Consider the following 19,347-nt stretch of genomic DNA (forward strand, 5'->3'; position numbering starts at 1 on the left):
TGTATATTTACGTGACGGGCGACAAGTTGTGCCAGAACACTTCACTCAAACGCTGAATTTGCACCCTTTGCCGAGATACAACAACCTCAGAGCCGAAGCTCGGTGCAGGAAGAAGCGAAATCTCATCTGACACACGATGACTCTCACAATCCTGTTTGAGATGACAAAACCGCCCGATCTGGGCTCTGCCTGCACATTTCTCGAATATTTTCCTAGTTGAGTCGATTACCACATCTACTTGCCCTTTTCCCCGTCCAGCCTCATTACTCCACTCTCTGTCTCTCGCTCACCGACGACCTCAGTGGGAAATTAGCAGCAGTCAAACGAAGGCCAAGTCAGGCTGCTTAGCATACCGACATCACAAATATCCGGAAGGTGGTTCGCATGAATGTCTCTCCCTCCTTGTTTTTTGGACGGTAACTTTCTGTTCTTGTGTTGTTGTTCTTTTTTGACCACGACCTTGAATGAATAATAAAACACTTTGACAGTAATCCAAACAAAGTTGTTATAACCAAGCTCACAATTAGGAAATTAAATTACCCTTAGTTTCTTTCCCCCCGAACTCTGTTGTATTTTGCAACACTACATCTTTGTAATTCAGACCAAATGGGTCCAGCTGGCTTTACTCATAGATAAAAGACTCGACGAAAAGTGGTATTATGAAATGAAAAACAAACCAGCAGATTGACTGAACCGTCAAGAAGCACGCAAGTAGCTCTGGCACAGCAGGTCTCAGCCAAGTGCTAATGCTGCAGCATGCTAACGTGCTGTGTTTTACGTGTTTACTGTTCCTGATTCGAGTTTAGCGTGTTAGCATGTGAACGTTTGCTATCTAGGCCTTCACACCAAGTGGAGCTGATGGTTGAAAATACCAGAGAGAGAGAGGAAGTTTACTGACGTTTACTGATCACCCAAACCACTCACATTAACCAAACTTTTCTCCTGAGGCGTACACAGAGATCATGCTAACATGCTAAAAAAAGAAGTAAAAGGTTTTCACCCAGACAATCTTGTGGTCTTCAAGGTCCGTCTCTGCATGAACGCTGAGTGTGTATGTTTATAAGTGTCTGAATCAGCACTTATGTTCTAATGGTCAGAAACATAGGTTTTCAAGAGGGGGCCCGTGACCCCTAAGGGGTCCGCGGAAGTACTGCAAGGGGGTTGCAAAATCTTTTGTTGATTAGACATTTTTTATACATATATTTTTTTTATTTTCCCCCACCAGTTTAAAGAGAGCCTATTCAGTATTCAAATCGCAGTGAAATCCCATGTATGTATGTATGTTTATGTCGGGTATGCTTATGTTTACGGTAGTTGTATGGCCACAAAAAAAAAAACAGTGAACCAGTGCATTATTTGAATAGCTTAATATTGAATGCAAAATGATTATAATAGTAAGGTAGGTTTATAAAATAGCACTAGTTTAATATAGAACACATAAATTAAATTAATTCATTTTGATTTTCTACATGAAAATTTAAAAAATGGAAGTTGAAATTTTAATATAAAGTATAAAAGCCTCATGACGCTGTACAGTAAGAGTTTAAATTTTTAATTTCTTAGTATTTCAGTGCAGTTTCCTGTAAAAGGTTAAATGTCAGCATGCTAGCACAGAAGGTCAGACAAAAGCTAAATGTTGACAAACTATGAAAACTAACAGCACCCCTCTCTGTATATACTTTGTCTTTAAAATAGGGATTTGAACTCATTCGTGGCCCTAAAATGTCTAATTAAAAAAAGAAAAAGAAGAGACACAAACCATGCAATCAGATGTGCACATCACAACAAGTGATTAAAATGTCCCTCGGCGAGAAAACTAGACCCAGTTCTTCTCTGTTCTGAGTCATGATAAATGTATTTACACGGAGGCCTTGTTGTCATCATGAATATCTTGCCTCAGTTTAATCAGTGAAATTTGTTCTTGGAGTAACTGAGAACAGTTTGTACCAAAGAAATAAATTAGGACACTAACTTTTTAAAAAAAAAAAAAAAAAAAAAAACCTTTAAGTGTAACTGAACTGGTTAATGAAGTTAATTCACTGATGCCTGCATCATATTTCATTGCACTGCATATAAAAGATGTCAAGAAGCCGCACTAGAGCAAAACAAAATAAATCATATCAACCTCAAGCTGCAGCAAGACAACAACTCAAATGATTCCTGAACTTAAGGGGGAATCGCAGTAAATATTTAAGGGTTTACAAAAAAGGTTTAAAATCTATCACATTATTTCTTTGGTAATATAATAAAGCATAAAGAAATTACTTTAAAAGATCAAATGTTTTAAGAGAATGTCTAAATATTTGTAAGGAGCAACCTCCAGTAAACTGATAGTTTAAACACTGTAATGAGTAAAGATTACTGTGTTGGGACGATATCTAGAGCTTCTTTCTTACCTCCTCTCGCTGTGTCTCCTTGGTCCTGAATGCTTTTTTAAAATTTCCAGAAGAAACCAAGTGTTTGATTGAAGAGGGGGGAGGCAGCACGTGTTTAGATGTTAAACAGCAGTTTGGTAGGATCGACTGTGATGTTGGATTAAATTATTCATGAAGTGGTAAATGTCATAATAGTAACAGGTTTGTAATTTATTTAGAGCTGTGTTATGGATTTGGTGACGACTGAGGGTTGATAATGATGGTGTTGGCTCAGATCTTATGCTGTTAATAGTCCACGGTGATTGATTTAATCAGATTCTTATGATGGTCATTTATTTTTAGGGGTGAATAAACATTGACCTCAGGCTTCCTGCTGTAATCTAGCCACTCTCGTTCTCACACTCTCCATTTTAAAAGAAAATACCAATGTACAGTGAAAAAACTCCACTGAGGGGGACGACCCAACTCTCAGCAGGGTGGAGGTGGTGGTGGATGGCTTAAAGCTGAGTTTAGTTCAGTTGGGTATCCAGGCATTTTTAAGATCATGTTTTATTATCATTTATTTGACGCGTGTCCCTGTAGCGTCAAAATGTCTTCTCCCTTTTTTGGTTTAATCAAAGATGACAAAAAAAAGATTATTTAAGATTACGTCTCCTTGCACACGTAATCTAGGAGAACACAAGCAGGATAAGATAAGGCACATAATCTCCAGTGGAATAAATTTAAAAGGTATCTACTCACATCGTGTCCTAGTCACACTTTATAGTAAAAACAAGTTCCAGGAACATTCCTTTAAGTCATTTTGTAGAACATCGAAGGAGAACTAGGTTTTATTTTTCCCCAAAGATACAGAAAACTCAGAGAAAACACGCGTCAGGAATATTGGCATGTTTGATCGGAAACTCATCATAAAAGAGTTGATCCAGTTCGTTTTGAGATGTTCCCCTCAGAGCCAGAAATGTTGACCTCATGGTGGCACTATTGGAAACGTCGGGGGATTATAAAGGCCATTAGGATTTATCCTCAGGGGACGACGAAGGTGTGGACTTTTCTATCCCTGCAGGTAGGGCTGGCCGGTATCCCGGTTCAAACCGAACCGTATTTATTTCCTGTTATGATACGAATATTTAATATACCGGTGTACTTGATTACATGGCGTTCAGAACGGTGCACCGCGAGACGCTGTTTCAGACCGGACGATTTTTAATGTGGCGCTTCTAAACACGCATGGTGCGACTGTGTCACTACGAGGTGTTGAAGATGGAAAGGTCGGAAAAATAAAGCAGCAGAACGAGACGACTTGTGCCAAAAAATAAAAAAGGTTTGTATTGGTTGTTTTTTTGTTGTTGTTGTTTGTTTTTTTGTTCTGTTCTGGGAACAGTCCCTGTTTTAGATGACGGCTAAAGTTGTCCCCGAAAATGTCCCCAATTTTAGCTTTTTATGAATGAGATAAAAAAATTACTACAACTATTACGGTAGCCAGTCGCGCTGCTATTGACCTTACAGACATGAGCAGTTTAAATAGGTTTTTAAAAGAGTAAATATGTAAAAATAAACAAAACAGTTATTGTCCGTGTTTCTTAATTTCATCTTGATAATGTTTAATTATTTTTAATATCCGACCTGTAATTATCCCCAGATCTCCACATCAGCAGGCAGTGCTAACACGGGGCCATGCAAACCTGTCTTAAGGCTGCTACTAGTGCGGTATTATTCTACAATATTTACTCATCATCACAGTAAAACAGTCCATCCTTAGTCAGTCTACTGTATTACTTCATTCCTAACCAGTAAAAAATGTTGTGAGCACTTGATTATGCATGAAAAAAATACTATGATACCGCCAGAATTAAAAAAAAAATACTGCCATATAGATTGTCGGTCACACCGCCCAGCCCCAGCTGCAGCTTCTAAATATGATCTGCAACTACATTTAACAAAAACCTGTGTCCTACTTTCACACTTGGCCCCAGGTTCCAGGAGAAATGACAACACCTCGGCTGCGTGTACTCTTTCAAACTTGTATTTTTTTTTATTTGATAATACTGAATATTTTTGTCCTTCGCTCGGACTTACACAAAGCATCAAACACATGCACAGTCCTCTATTCACACAAAGTACCCATTTCTCATTTCTCTACCCCGTCTCCAAAAAGGATTAAATCGCTCTCACTCTCACGTTACTCCAGCGCAAGAGGACCTTCCCAACTCGACACTACAGCTAAAGACATCGTAGACAAAGACAGCGAAAACACACAAAAATCATGACAGGTATAATAATAACACTGAAAAAATACAAAGTAATGGAAACTGGAAAGAGTTTACTTTTAAATTATGCCTCTAATACTCCATCATATATATATTTTTGTTTTGTTAATGTAGCTTGAGGTGTATAAAACAGCACTGTAAACTTTTGATTGAGTAACTTGCTTTCTAGGACGGCGATAAAGCTTTTTTTCGTTAATAACTGGAAGGAGCGGGAAAGACGAGTCGAAAGCGAAGCGTGTAAAGACCTCATGAAATGAACCGTCTGCGAGGATATATTGGCAAATCATGAAACCGCTGTTGGCATTTACAATCAACAGGTAAATACAAAGACACTGAAAGAACGTCCCACGAGCTCTTTTTGTTTCTCTTTCACACGTTAAATCAAAAAAAAAAAAAAAAAATAGATCCCTTTATGTCCAAACCTCTCACGCATCCGTTTTTCTTGTTTTCTTCCACTGCGAGTACTATTTCTTTATTTCTTGTGACAAACATAGCAAGAGTAATCTTTCGTTTTTTGCGAGTATGGATTAAAACCAAAACGCTGGAAAATAGGCGAAATCTGCACCTGAGGTGGATCTGTCGGTCTGGGCGGTAATAACTGTCACATCAGAGTATTCAGGCTCTTGTCTTTACTGGAACTCATCCTCGAAAAGTGCAAATCTAGTTCTAATGCAGTAAAATAATAATAATAATCATCAAGTAACAACAAAAAGAAGTATATGCATAGGTACTGTACAGCTACATAACAAAGGGAGAGGGGTGAAGATTTGATGAAAGATGAGAAGACGTAGGAGGAGGTGGTGGAAGGAGGAGGATAAATTTTGGGTATTTCTGATTGGACTCTAGGGCAGTGAAGCGGTGTCGTTTAAATTTAGTGTGCTCTTATTCACACAGCATAGACTGGTCCAGTGAGCTTAGCCTCAGTTAAGATTTTCACCGAATGAAACCAGAAAACAATCATCGGCCGCACAGGATGAATCATGTTCTTTTTAAAGAAAGCATGTCGTGGGCGTCAGGGACGGTTGAGCTAAATAGTTCCCAGCAGAGGGAAAAAAAAAAAAAAAATGAGAAAAGCGTCAACTAATAATAAGTGTTCGGAGAGAAGGGAGACAGTCATTTAATAAAACAAAAAAAAAACAAAAAAGAAAGAAAAAAAGGCAACTTGGAATTTGGCTTTGGAGTAAAAATGGAGAATGAGGTAATAAAAGTAGAACGGGTTAGCGAAGGGTCGTCTGAACACTGATTGGCGGAGAGCGGAGCTGTTAAAGAGCTTTGTGGGGCAGGAAGTGCTCCGTCTCACCGAGAATTTATGTCCTCCTGACGCCAGCCTCAGGAGGAAGTTACGCCATCACTCGACCAGTCTATGTCTCATGATGCTATTTTATGCCATTTTATTTTTATTTTACAGAGATGCTGTGTGTGAGAACGACATCTGAGCCTCTGCAGAGCGACGCCGGGAAAACAATCGGACGACCGACACAAAGAGAGGCTAAAGGTTGTTTTCAGACGCAGCAGGTCATTTCAGTCACATTATCATTTATTTTATTTTTCAAAATCACTTTGCCTGATGATGGTTTTGTTTTTTGTTTTTTTTGTTTTTTTTCTCTCTCAATGGAACCGTTTACATTTATCTCCGTCAGGCTGTGCAGTGGGCAGTCACGCGCGCGAGTCACATGACTAAGGGTCCTCGGCATCCAGGAACTCCTTCTTGGGCGGTGCGACGCCGCGGTACCAGGAGCAGGAGCCGTCCGCCCTCTTGACGCAGGCGTAGTGGTTGGCCTGGCGTCCGTGCACCTGCTTCTCGATCATCAGGTCCGTCCACAGGCACTCTTCGGGGGCGGAGATCTCACAGGGCAGAGAGGGGCAGCGCACAATCTGTGAGGGGGGGACACACAAAACAGTTTCACCTGTACTGTCACAACTTGGTTCCAGGTCCCACAATTTAAAATACCAGTGGCATTACAAGGACACACATTCAAAATTACATACTTCTTCCCACACCCTCGTTTCCAGAAAAAAAAAATCTAATTTATGACGTCTGAGTGAATAAATTTAGGAATTCATCATGTGTTTTCATAAATCTGAATATAGATGCGGTTATGTCACCAAATAGTTTCGAGGAGATTACGTTTTTGTATTCTAAGTTGCACATGAATCATCCACCTATGATCAATCTATGATCATCTATGTGAGCTACTGTGTGTTCTCACGCAAATGTTTTAGCGTTGCCGCCTTAACAAAAACAGATCTATCCATTTATATTTTCTCTACATATTTGTAATTTCATGTTTTAGTGCAGTGGTAACAGAGGGACATGAGTATTTTTCCCATACTTGCTCGGGAACCATGTTAACACTAAAACAAATCTCGTCTTGGTTCCAGAGATTTTTCTGATAACTGGTTTCACATCTTTCGTATGGTTTTGCTTTCCAGTAGCTCTTTTCCATCATAATGCTTTAGAAATTCAGTCATCTTTCAGGTCTGATGCCGATGATCTCAGAGTTGTGGCCTCCGTCATGTTTTGGATCTCCTCCCTCCCTCACACGTGGCCTGAACTTGTCACCTCGCGAGAGGTTTCTAAAGAGAGGACGCTGGAGCCGATGTGCGTTTTATGAATCGATATCGGTCCTTTAACACGATCATTTATTTTTTAAATGCAGCGTTGCTGCCAAAAGAATGCTATTAAAACCTTGTTACTTTAATGAAATCATGCGTCGCTCTCAGGTTACCCTCACAAAGACTTCACTGGAAAACAATGAAGTATAACTGATTGGTATCAGCCTCACCATCTAATCTGGCAAAGCTTAATTAATTCAACAAACACAACACTTAAAAGCTGGTTTAGCTGGTTTAACACAGAGGAGCTTTCATTGTGAAGCAACCAGAGGAAATAACATTATCGCTGCCGTTATTATTAACAGATTATTTTTGGAGCGGAGCAACAGGACGAAATTAACGAGCGGCTTCAAAGGAGCAGATTATGAGCGATTATGAACGTAAAAGGTCGTTGACTTTATCCTCCTCTGCAAAACTACATGGACACGTGATGCGTCCGTTTCAGTCGCTCAGTTGAGCTCAAAACAAAACAAAGCTGTTTACCGGACGTGGCACAAGAACGTTGCAGCGGCGGTGTTTTGAAATGGTAGCAATCTTTTTTTTTTTTTTTTTTCACAATTTGAAAGCCTAAGCTGTTTTGAGATGCCAATGCCACTGCAACACTGGGGACTCGTTTCGTAATAAGAATGTGCACATGCCAAGACTTAAGTTTCTCATGTTTGTTGTCCACTTTAGGGGAAGCTGCAGATGAATCACTGTGTGTTGCAAACGATTTTCACAATAAGGTACCAACAAGTGATGTACTTGTCTTAGTTGGAAACAAGGGTGGTGAACCAGGGTGGTGATGTTAAAGGCTTATTTGTAAGCCTTTAACATCACCACCCTTGTCCTGTCTGGACGAATAATCCTCCAACCTGCCCATGAATCCACCTGAGATCATCAGCTAAATGTTGTATTATTAGATTCTACGTGTTTCCTCCAGCTCGATGTTTCTATCTATGACAGAAGTGAGTTCATCTTCCTTCTTCTTCTCCTCTTCTTTTTTTCCTCTCTCTAGCTTCTCTGTCAGCAGATGCTCCCTCCATATGAGCTGGGTTCTGCTTAAGGTTTCATCCCATTAAAAGGGAGTTTTTCCTTGCTCTGGAGGTTTCAGGTCGGGTTTTGTAAAGCGTCTTGAGACAATTTGTATTATTATTGGCTATATAAATAAATTGAATTGTTAAATCAGGTGTTCCAAGTTTAAGAAATAAAACCCCTTTCTTTTGTAAATGAACACGTTGTATTTAGCTGAAGTGTAACAGCGAATCATAACCGACTGATCGGATGTTCCCTGTTGTGGCTCAAGTCTCGTCTTGTTTGTTCTGTTATGTCTGGATTTGTGCAACAGGAAGCGAATAGCTGCGGCCCGAGATAAATCAACACACACACACCACACGCACGGCCCCTCTGCTGCCTTACCTTGCATTCACAGCCCATCTGGTAGCGCTGGCTGAGGCTCTTCTTCTGGGTGGCGCTCAAAGAGTCCCAGAGCATGATGTAATCACACAGGGTCACATGCATGCTGCCGTCGGCCTCGGCCTTGCCTGGAAAAAGAACAAGGGGGGCGATATATATACATATATATATGTACACAAATATATAAAGTTTCGAAATGATACACCAGACATAACAACACCAAGCTCCTGGATGTTCCCACTGCACCAAAACCAGGTAAAAGCTGATAAAATCTGATACTTTTCAGGCTGGTGCCTGCAGGCGTCAACAGGGACCACTCGTACTTCTGATAAGCTCCTCGCACGAGTGGCACCAGTCAAAACAAAGTGAAACGACACGCCGAGTGTACAGATCTGATGAGGCCGCGTCCGCTTCGCTTCACCACTATCTGTCTCCGGAGCAGCTCTCGACATGTTGAAGTCTTTACAGTGTGTCCTCGCAGACGGGACTGACTCACATTTCACATTTAACCCTTCGAACCGGGGAACGAGCGGATGAGTCATTTTTTAAAAAGATGCCCCGCTCGGCAGAAACTTCGTTTTCTTTCCTACTTCTCGACTCCTGCTTCTTGAAAACACAAAAAAGAAAAGCGTAAATGCTGGCTTCAGCACTTCTTCTTACAACTCTATGTAATTAGAGGCGAGTGTTTGCGGGTGCATCTGTCTGTGATGGGGAAACCAGAGCATGAATGACATCATGATCCTCCGTCTGCTCCACTCACTGGACTGTGTCTCATTCACTGGCCAGATTCAGCACAAAAACATTAAAGGAATAGTTTGTTATTCTGGGACTTAGTCACACAGTAGAAAGCTAGTTCAGGTTGAAAGATTGACTCTCATGCATTACCAGACTGTTAGCTTAGCTTAGCCACCTGCTAGTAGCTCTTAAACTCTTTGATCAACGAACTTAAAACTATATATCTTCAGCCAAGATGGAAAAAAATGTTAATTAGAGTTTCTTGCAGTTTAGTTATTTGACAAAGCCATGATAACCTTTTCTCTTCAGTTTTTGGTTAAGCTAAGCTAAGTTAAACTAAACAGCTACTGCTGAAGCCACATACTCTGCCTAAATGTTCATTATAGATTCTTCTAAACTAGTTTTCTTTTTGAAAATCCCAAGCTAGCTGCTGCTCCTCACCCTTTATGCCAAGGTGCGCTAAGTTAAGCTAAGCTTACCAGCCAGTTGTTGAAACCTGTGAAAATAACAAGCTACAAGTTATTTTCAGTGGAAGCTAATGGTGTGAAGCTAGGTGTGTTGATCCTCAGCGTTTATGCTAAGCTAAACACTAAGCTAGTTTGTAGCCCTGTGGTGTGTTCGGTGTAATGGTGAATAGCTGGTGATTTAAAACTAGCGTCAACAGCGCTTTAGTTGCACGATGTAGCCGATTGCTAACAGTGCGGCTCATAGCATGAACATTGTCTTATAGTTAACGGACATGTGCTAATATTGATCATTTCATTTAACTCGTGGCAAGAAAGTGAATCAATACATTTGTGTTAAACTTCTACTTTTTTAAAATGACGTTTTTTTTGGCCACTTGGGGGCAGCAGAAACAATCTGTTAACATGACGCCAGCATTTTCACACCTTTTAAGTTGAAGTAGCGACCCTGTCAGAAAACTAATAAACATTAGCCCAACGTTAACTCTTTTAGCCTAGTTTGTTTGTCTCTACCAAATCCTTAGAGGGGCATCTGACTCCTTAGCTGCTAAAAGCTCCACTGTTTCCACCAACAGTGTGGAGCTGAGAGGTAGCGACCGGTGTTTACCGCTTCTCCACTAAAACCAGCTGTCTGCACTATGAAAGCAGTGAGACTGAAACAAAACAGAGAGGCCGCGGCCGCACATGCAAACAATCGGCTGAAAATGAGCTGAGGAGACGTAAAGAGGTTTATTTTCTCTTGCTGTGTCACTGCACGTGACTCCTTTCTCTTTAGTCATGTGACACTTTTTGTTAGTGTAAAGACGGTTGTTGCTGCTTTACGTTTACCAGAGTTGTGCAGATATAAACAGTCACAGAGGCAGAAACATCTCGGGAGCACCGGCTGTACCACGACAGACTAGTTCACTCCCCGTCTCCACAGGGTTTAGGCAACAGTCAATCATTACCCATAATAACATAAACAGTCACTCCTCCGGCATGAAAAACCGTCCACTAGTCTTTATCCGATCTCCTGTTTGTCTGGCCGACTGTTTACACCCGCAGGTCTGTATCTGCTGATGTTCTCCGTCTGTCTTTTTTTTTTCACCCCCACTTTTCTTCACATTTTGTTTTTGTTTTGAATCTCAGTTTATCTTTCAGAAACCGAAGACATCTAAGACATCTACGCTGTGCAAAAACAGCAGCATGGCGTTTAAAGGGAAAAACAAGTTGGTCGCAAATTTAAATGTGCAATCTCACACTTCATCAGTTAGAGTTGCATCCACATTATTTTTAGCTGCAACGTTCGCCATTTGAAATACAAATCTCCTTAATTAGCTGTGACGCAGCTAACAGGTCCGATTTTCTCTACATTCACTTTGCTTAGATAGCGCAGTAAACAGGAAGTGAGAAATAAAATGTGTTCAGACAACAACAAATGTCAGGAGTCAAACCAGAATAAACATGTAAAAACATGTAAAAAAAATAAACATACCTTATTTAACTTAATTAATTGCCAAATTAACATGTCAAAGTGTGTCATTCAGACATTTAGAAGCTTTAAATCCCTTCTAAACTATTTATTTATTTACTAATCTGCAATAAAGCTATTAAGGAACAGCCACTGAACACAACGTGATCTTAATGGGGTTCAACATAACGGAAAATATTTTTATTTGCCTTTATGCCAAGAAGAGAAGATCAGTGCCACTCTTAAAAGCTGAAGCTAGAAGCTAATTAGCTTAGCTTAGCATAAGCAGTGGAAACTAATAGGTTTATTACGTTAAACTTGTTTAATTTGCACAAAGAAACCCCTTCGTTCAAGCTAAGCTAAGCTAATAGACATCTCTTATTATATTCAGAGTTCAGAATACATAACATTTTATACAGACCTGAGATCAAGTACTCCTTCTTGCCGGTGGCATCCAGGGTGACGCCACAGACGGCAGAGACAGGAGCAGTGTAGACGGTCTCAATGTCCGTGTTCGGGCCCTTGAACATCTGGAGAAAAAGAAACAAAGAAAAAAAAAACGCAGTGAGGCATCAAGGATTCAAACTATTTTTGACTAAAACTCTTGGAGGCGTCACTTCTTACCTTGATTTGTTTGACCTCATACTGGATTCTCTTGATGGGGTTCCCGTAGATATCATTCCCAGAATCCACCTCTCTTACTCCAACCACCTTTGCTCGAATCACTGTCGGGGGGGGGGGTTAAAAAACATGGCGTCAGATTGTAAGACACAAACGCACAATAACGCGATGATGTGAAACAGAGACAGCGGTGATGAAGTGAGAAAATAAATATGTGTTGCAGACCCAATCAACTCTTTGTTTATTCCACGTTTATTCCACTTGATGAACGACATCTTCGCCCAAAACCTCAGATTCTTATTCATCACATCTCAGGCTAATCAAAGAGTTCAGACAAACTCCAAAAACATCCTGAAGTCTCGTGCACCAGTCAATGAAAACCCAACTAAACGTTTACGATAGCCCAGAACTACACGAGGGCCAGACACAATGACAGACTTGGCCCGAAGCACAAACCTTCAAAACACGACCAGGAAGCGATCAGAGAATTAAGGATTAAAAAAAAAAAAATAATAATAATAATAAAAATGCAACTTGAAAGCCGATACGCAGAGAAAGACTCGGCCAGACGTTTGTTTCTCACCGTGTGTGTGTGTAGTGTGTTTTAATGGCCTGACTGACTTCAAGCTTCAGCTATGCTTCGGGCATTTATTCAGAACGGAAAATATGAGCAATAGAGGGGAAAAGAAACATAAAATAAGCAGGAACAGAGGACACGTACACATAGATAAACACGCATACAGTCGACTGCTGGTTCTCTTACACCCTTGGGTTCAGTTTATGGCTTGGAGCAGACGCAAAAATGGGGGCTCATGGCTCCCAGAGTTAATAACGTTCTCCTGCTCGTTCCCTTTCCCCTTTTTCGCTCTTCCTGCTGATGAATGCTTTTTCTGCAGCTGCTAATGACTCATTACTGATGCTCATTTAGTCTATAAAAATGTCAGGCATGTGAAGAAGATGTCGTCTCGTCTTGAGCGCCAGCAAAGCAAAACCACAAAATATTTATTTTACGACGACATAAACCAATGACTTTATATGTATGTATGTATGACTTTATATACTTTTATGATAAATGGGTGTGTGAAATTGTACTTTTGAGGTTTTTATTTCATAAAGCATGTCTTCAATGAAGATGTTTATCTTAACTAAATTAAATGCTCTAAACAAGATTTAGATATTGAAAAAATGACTGCTGACACTTGGACAATAGCAGCAAAATGTCAACAATGTGCCACATTCAGTGCGTTTACATGCACAGCTTAATCAAGCTATGCTCAAAATTCAACTTTCTAAATATGGTCGTAGTTTACATGCAGTGGAGAAAAATCTAATAACTGACAGGAACATGTCCTCCTCCTCCACACTAGGTGGCGATATGTGTCGTTTCAGTGGGTTAATACGGCCCCCTTTGTGTTTGACCTGTTACGTTAGGTAACTCTTAACAAGAGTCCTTCATGTGGCGGATCGGTATTTCAACAGATGAATATTAGTTTTTGTCATACACCAGTGCAGCGGTTGTGGGGCGTGTGCACACGTATCATCCTGTTAAAAGTCCGATTAAGGCGCATAAATGCCAGAGAAAATCGATTTCCAATCACATTATCTGGTTGTGTTAATCGGATAAATAGAACTACTAGGAATAACGTGTTTATGTGCACTTAAGTTGTCCAGTTAAAGTCGGATTAAGGCAGTAATTTGTCTTTTTCAGGTGCATGACAAAGTATCAAAGAACGCAGCGCTATCACCTAGCTTTAAAGGGATTTTTAAATGGATTCAACTCAACATAGTTGAACACGCTGTAGCTTTTGTCGCTCAAAACGTAAAACGCAGAGAAATGAAATCTCGGCTTTTGCGTGTCATTTTAGCATCTTTAAGCTCTTTGTTTTGGTTTTATGGCATCATTGTTTTAGATCCAAGCTGATTTCACTCGATTATCAAATATATTTTAGGTTTTTTGGTCTCACACGCAAATATAGCGAGTAGGTGGAGACCAAAAACAGAGCTAAAAACTCAGCTAAAAGAAGGACGAAGGTGTCGACAGAGCTGCCCGTCAAATTGGAAATCAAACTCCAAACACGTGCGTCTCAACCCTCACATGCAGCCAAGGTTTAGTCTTATCTCTCCACCTTTCTTTCATTCTAAGTTTAGCATTTCTTCTTATCGCTTTTCACGTCAAAGGGCGAGTGAAACAAGATCAACGTCTTCCTGGAAATATTGGCAGAAAATGTGGGCCGCTATCTTCATATTAAATCAAAACAGCACCCCTTCCTCGTTTCTACGAAGGCAGGCAAGATTTATTCTCCACCTGCAGGTTTTTGGAAAGTCTCCGATTCTTTTCTAGCATAACCAGGCTTTGAAAGGTGGACTTATAAGGATATATAATCTCCTTCTTGGGTTCTTCGGTTGATTGGAAAGTTAATGCTAAACTATAAAGACTTAAATCATTTATTTGCCAGGCAGATAACGTAATTGTGAAAAATGACTACCTGAATACTTTGATTCATTGCAGCTAAAATAGAAAGTGGAGATAAATTGTTCAAAAACAGATTAGTTGACTCAGACCTGAACAAATCTGTTTATCTTTTTTTCATGAGCAAAAAAAACGGAACAAGCCGTCAGCCGTGATAAATGGCTCCATAAAGTGATTTATCTGTGCTCCAGAAAAAAAAAAAAAAGTTTTTCACAAGCATACTGTGATGCTTATGCAAATGTACGGCGGCGGCAGCCAGAGTACACACATAAACACACACAGCAGTATACCTGGCTGGCACTCTCTCCCGCATTCCTCCCGGTTTTTCCGCTCTCATTTCCTGCCCTCATTCTGCGCCACGGACTAATGAGCAAAGAATCAGCAGCAGGACACAATGCAGAGGGGAAATAAACCTGCTATTCTCAACGGATTGCTATTATGGGAGCTTATCTGTCTACCAGACATGTTTACTCCTCAGTTCACCCCTGCAATAAAGGCAGAGCTCATCATCCAGTCCAAACAGCGCGTCGTGGAGGGCGGCAGACTACACAGAGAGATGCTAAAGCGGCACGACTGTCAGGGGGTCCTGCTGGCGTCTACGCCGATCCCAAATTCAACTGATCAGCAGCAGTCAATCAGCAGCCAGGAGCCCCCTCCATAAACCACCATCTGACCCACATTTCGGCTGCTCCCGACCGGGACGACGCTTAATGACTTATACATGCGTATCAGTTGCACTACGCAATGTTTTCCATGCAAACCCCATATGAATGAACACACACACACACACACCACATCCTAAGTGCCCCCCGTTCATTACACCGCATGACTGTCCGTTTCTTTTTTCTTACTCCAGTGACCACCAAATCATCCCCGACTTTCCTGGTGCGGTTTGTTCAGCCCCAGACGTATGTGGGCCTTCTGTTTAACCTGTCATTTGAACGGAGACGAGCCGCCCTGAAACACAATTCAGGACATCTGGCAACATCTGTATGAAGTCCTGGAAGCGCTGGTTTTCTCTGTGAGGTCTTCGAGGTTGCTGAAGCGTTACTGCTGTCACTGACACAGATACAACCATAGCAACAAAGGTGACAAGTGTTCAGGCTAAAAAAAAAAAAAAAAATAGTAAAATGAGAGTCAAAGTAAGAGCTGTTTTAATGCAAATTTTTGGGCTGACGAGGATGTAAATTTGTGCTGCATTAAAAATAGCGCACCTTCAGTCAAAGTAAGTGGACGACCTAAATTAAAAGTCCTCTTTGTGTGAGGACCCAAATCTTGACATATATTCACAAAACTGATGAAAGCAATTAATCCTTGTATTTGTTAGGCTGAAACCAGTCAAACATTTCATCATTAAAGCTGCATTAGTCAATTATTGACCACCTGGGGGCAGCATTTTACGATAAAACAGGAAACGTGTTAGCTTAAAACATTGTTCGCTCTAAACTCTAATTTTATCTCTGTTTTCGGTCTCTCCCGTTCTTTTGAGGCAAATCTCTGACTCTTAAGTAGCTAAATGTTGGCAAGCGATTTGCTACGTGTGTCATTTTACAGTTTGGGACTTAAGTTTTATAGAGTTTTTTCTTTGCTGATACGAATTGGTTGGTAATATACTTAATATATTGAGTAACTTTAGTCATTATTTTCTTATATATAAGATATATAAAGTATGCATCTTTAATTTCCAGTAAATATGATCTTCATGGGTTTTTAGTGGCATCTCGAATAACACAAAATATTTAAAATACTTAGGAAGCGGAGTGCAATTGTTTTATATGACATTTTTTTGCTGAAAATAATTGGCTGTAATTCGCACAAAACTTGAAAAGGAAAGAGAACCTTAATGAATCTTAAGTCATTTGAGCCACTGTTTACATAAAAATACTGAAAAGTGCAGCTTTAATTTTCAGGGGTGTCTCCGATAATACGAAATATTTAGCAAATGTGAACATAGCTAAAAGGTTCACAAGCTAGTTGCTGTTTCTGTCTGCAGTTCAGTTCAACTTATATGTAACTTGTAACATTTTTAGAGCCGCCTCTAATTTTATAACTAACGTATGAACCAAAACATGTGGATGTAGAAACTATTTCAATGCACATACTGGATGATGCAAAGTTATAAACACCGATCAGCTGTGATATCCCTGTGAATCTTTTCAACAGAGTAACATCTGGATTTAAACTCATGATGCAAGTTGAGATCATTTCGTGATTGCACTTCCATAAATGGCCATGTGAACGCGTGTTGTTGTCCACTCCATGTCCACTGCTGCTTTTCTGCAGACAACAGGGTGACTCCGATCTTCCTGACCGCCGACCAGCCTGAGGGCAGTCTGACAGGGCAGGGCTGAGTGGAAGTTCCCCTTTGTGGTTCGACAGATTTATACGAGAAGAGGATGTTTGTCTCTGCACATGTATATTGCGTGTGCGATTGTGTGGCAGGCCCATGACACTGCGTGATTTTTTTAAGGCTTGTGGTCCGACCCAGAGCATCACTTTGCATGAAAACCAGAAGGTGACACACACATAGACACAGCTGTGTGCGAGTGGGATCCACCAAAACAAATCTCAATTGTCAGACCGCATAACTCTTGACAATGTCACTTTGTTATTGCCTACATGCACATTTTCAGCCAACTCTTTGCCCTTTTTGCAAACCCATCTCAACCCTGCTCCTCGTCCACAAGCCTTCCTTCATCTCTTCCTCTCTGCTATGTTTTATCAGCAGATTTGGCTTTTCAGATGTGGCCTCGTCCTCAGATCTAAAAATACTTGTGGCCACACACTGGTTGCTGTTCTAGCGGCCTGCAGAGCTATTAACCTGCATCCTCCCCCCATCTGTGAGAACCAGCGAAAAAGCCTTATTGACTCATCCGCCCTTTAAAAACAACGCCTGCACACCTCTCCTGTTAGACATCCTGTCTCTAAGACCCGTCGGCTCAGCGACACCTTGACTCACACCTGAATGTGAAGCGGTCACGTCGCAAATATGAAATTGCACAGACCCCGGCTCGCGCACACAAAGATGGAGCCGCTGTGGCGTGGTCTCCATTCTCAAGGATACCATGCATATTTTAACTGGGAGTTTTACTGCTTTTTTCCCCCTAAAGCACACACTGAACTGACGTCCAGATGTCATGTGTAGCCAGTGTGAGTCGGCCGTGCATGGCGGCAGGCAGGCCTTCAGTTGTCTATCTGGGCCTTGAAAAAGTGTGTGCGCGAGTGTGTGTCCCTGTGCTGCACCGGAGTAAAGTTGGGAAAACCCCAGAAACATTCCTGTAATTCCTCCCAGCACCACCCCGAGCAGGAAGAAACTGGACAGGAATGGAAATTTTTCTCTTTTTTTTTTTTCCTCCTTCTTCTTCTTCTTCTTCTAAAAAGGAGGAGGAAAAGCTGTGACATATTCTGTGGTTGAGATTCAATCTCCCCCAGAAACCTCTCCTCACTTTTCCTCCATCCTGTGTCCTCCTCTCCGCTCTCCCTCTCCCTCCTTGTCTCTTTTCCTCTCTGGTGCCACGTTGCCCTGTGAGAGCCAGACAAGGCTGCCTCGTCCCGGGTGAAGCCTGCTAGTAAACACACACACACACACACACACACACACACACTCTTTCTCCCCGTTTGAACGGCATTATGTTCATTGAATGCCCCCCTCCTTCGACCACCACACACACACAAACACACACACACACACACACACACAACCCGACTCCTTCCTGAGCCGAACACAATCCACAATATTTAAACAACCCCATGTTACTGCGGCTGATAAACACACAGGAGGAGATGAAAAACGTCAGTATAAGTTCAGTATGACAACTGATTAATGAACGATGCTCTGAACTGCTCAGAGTTCAAATGAAAATTACTCAGACTTCAAAATGTTAAGTGTCCATTAAAGATTGGAGAAAATCTTTAATGGAGAATATGCGTGTGTTAATAATGTGTTGTGTTTTAAATGTGTCCAGTAACGATAATAATTATTATAATTATTATAATAAATACTACAGTGGGATCTGCGTGTGTGTGCAGAATGCAAACTATCTGGGCCATGGCCTTGTGGAGCAACACCCCCACCACCACCACCACCACCACCACCTACTCCAGGCTTTTCCAGCGGGTTCCTTCAGCCGCTTTGAGTCCATTCAAGAGCACCCAGAGGCGGACTGGGCGGCTCCAGAGCACCGCTGTGTAGCTCCGGTGCAACATGGACCGAGTAAACAACAACATCATCATCATCATCATCATCCCCCCTCCCCTTCCCTTCCCCTCCACCCCGGGTGCCGTACTCACCTACATCGGCGTTGCAGAAAGCCTGTTGCGGATGAACCGGAGCACAGCTGCAAGCTTCCGCGAGCTCCTCCACCCGCCACAGGACCAGCAGCGCGAGCGTGCAAAGGATGCCGTTAACGGAAAACGGCATTTTGGAGACAAACGCTGACGTGATGATGTTGTTGTTTTTTTGTTGTTGTTGTTGTTGTTGTTTTTGCTTTTTTTTCGGTGTTGCGCAGATGCGTTGCAGTCAGTGTAGATCCAGCGGCAGCGCCTCCTTCCTTCTTCTTCTCGTCCTGCTTCTTATTCTTCTCTTACCTCCGGTGCTCCGGTGTCTCTGCGGTTGAGGATACGCGTTGTGTGCTCGGCGTCTCTCCGGTGGCGTCCTGTCAGCAGCTGTCCGTCCGTCTGTCTGTCTGTAGGGACTGTTTTTGTTTCGGAGATCGAGGCGGTTTTATAGGACCGACCGTGCGACTCCTCCCCCCCCGGAGGTTTGACGCCCGGCAGAGGGCGCTGCGTCCTCCGTCTGGAGCTGGAGACACCCCAGAGCGCCGTACCAAGAAATATACTCATTTATGAGATTTATATAGGTACTATAGGGTAAATAAATGCTTAGTAATATAACAGTCACTGCACATGGCTCTTAAGTTTTGAACTTTGCTTGGAAAGATTTTTTTTAGATAAT

At 41.6% G+C, this 19,347-nt stretch overlaps 1 protein-coding gene across 1 annotated transcript; it reads right to left on the reverse strand.

Annotated features, from left to right (window-relative positions):
- Positions 1-4,382: 4,382 nt before the first annotated feature.
- On the reverse strand, positions 4,383-19,104 carry timp2a (TIMP metallopeptidase inhibitor 2a). Its single transcript, XM_047608531.1, has 5 exons — positions 18,684-19,104; positions 11,927-12,027; positions 11,724-11,832; positions 8,657-8,781; positions 4,383-6,517 (listed from the first exon to the last, which is right to left on the reverse strand). Exons 1-5 carry the CDS (start codon positions 18,811-18,813, stop codon positions 6,320-6,322), a joined length of 663 nt encoding a protein of 220 aa, XP_047464487.1. The 5' UTR covers positions 18,814-19,104; the 3' UTR covers positions 4,383-6,319.
- Between the last annotated feature and the right edge of the window lie 243 nt (positions 19,105-19,347).

This window comes from Mugil cephalus, chromosome 16 (assembly GCF_022458985.1).
Source record: "Mugil cephalus isolate CIBA_MC_2020 chromosome 16, CIBA_Mcephalus_1.1, whole genome shotgun sequence".
Lineage (NCBI taxonomy): Eukaryota > Metazoa > Chordata > Actinopteri > Mugiliformes > Mugilidae > Mugil > Mugil cephalus.

What these genes read in the sequence shown, in the direction of transcription:
- timp2a (XM_047608531.1), bottom strand. Translation starts at nt 18,813, where the DNA reads ATGCCGTTTTCCGTTAACGGCATCCTTTGCACGCTCGCGCTGCTGGTC. An exon ending in TTTCTGCAACGCCGATGTAG is followed by an intron (nt 12,028 to 18,683) that starts GTGAGTACGGCA and finishes CCCCCCCGACAG; the next exon opens with TGATTCGAGCAAAGGTGGTT. An exon ending in AGATGGGCTGTGAATGCAAG is followed by an intron (nt 6,518 to 8,656) that starts GTAAGGCAGCAG and finishes CCCCCCTCACAG; the next exon opens with ATTGTGCGCTGCCCCTCTCT.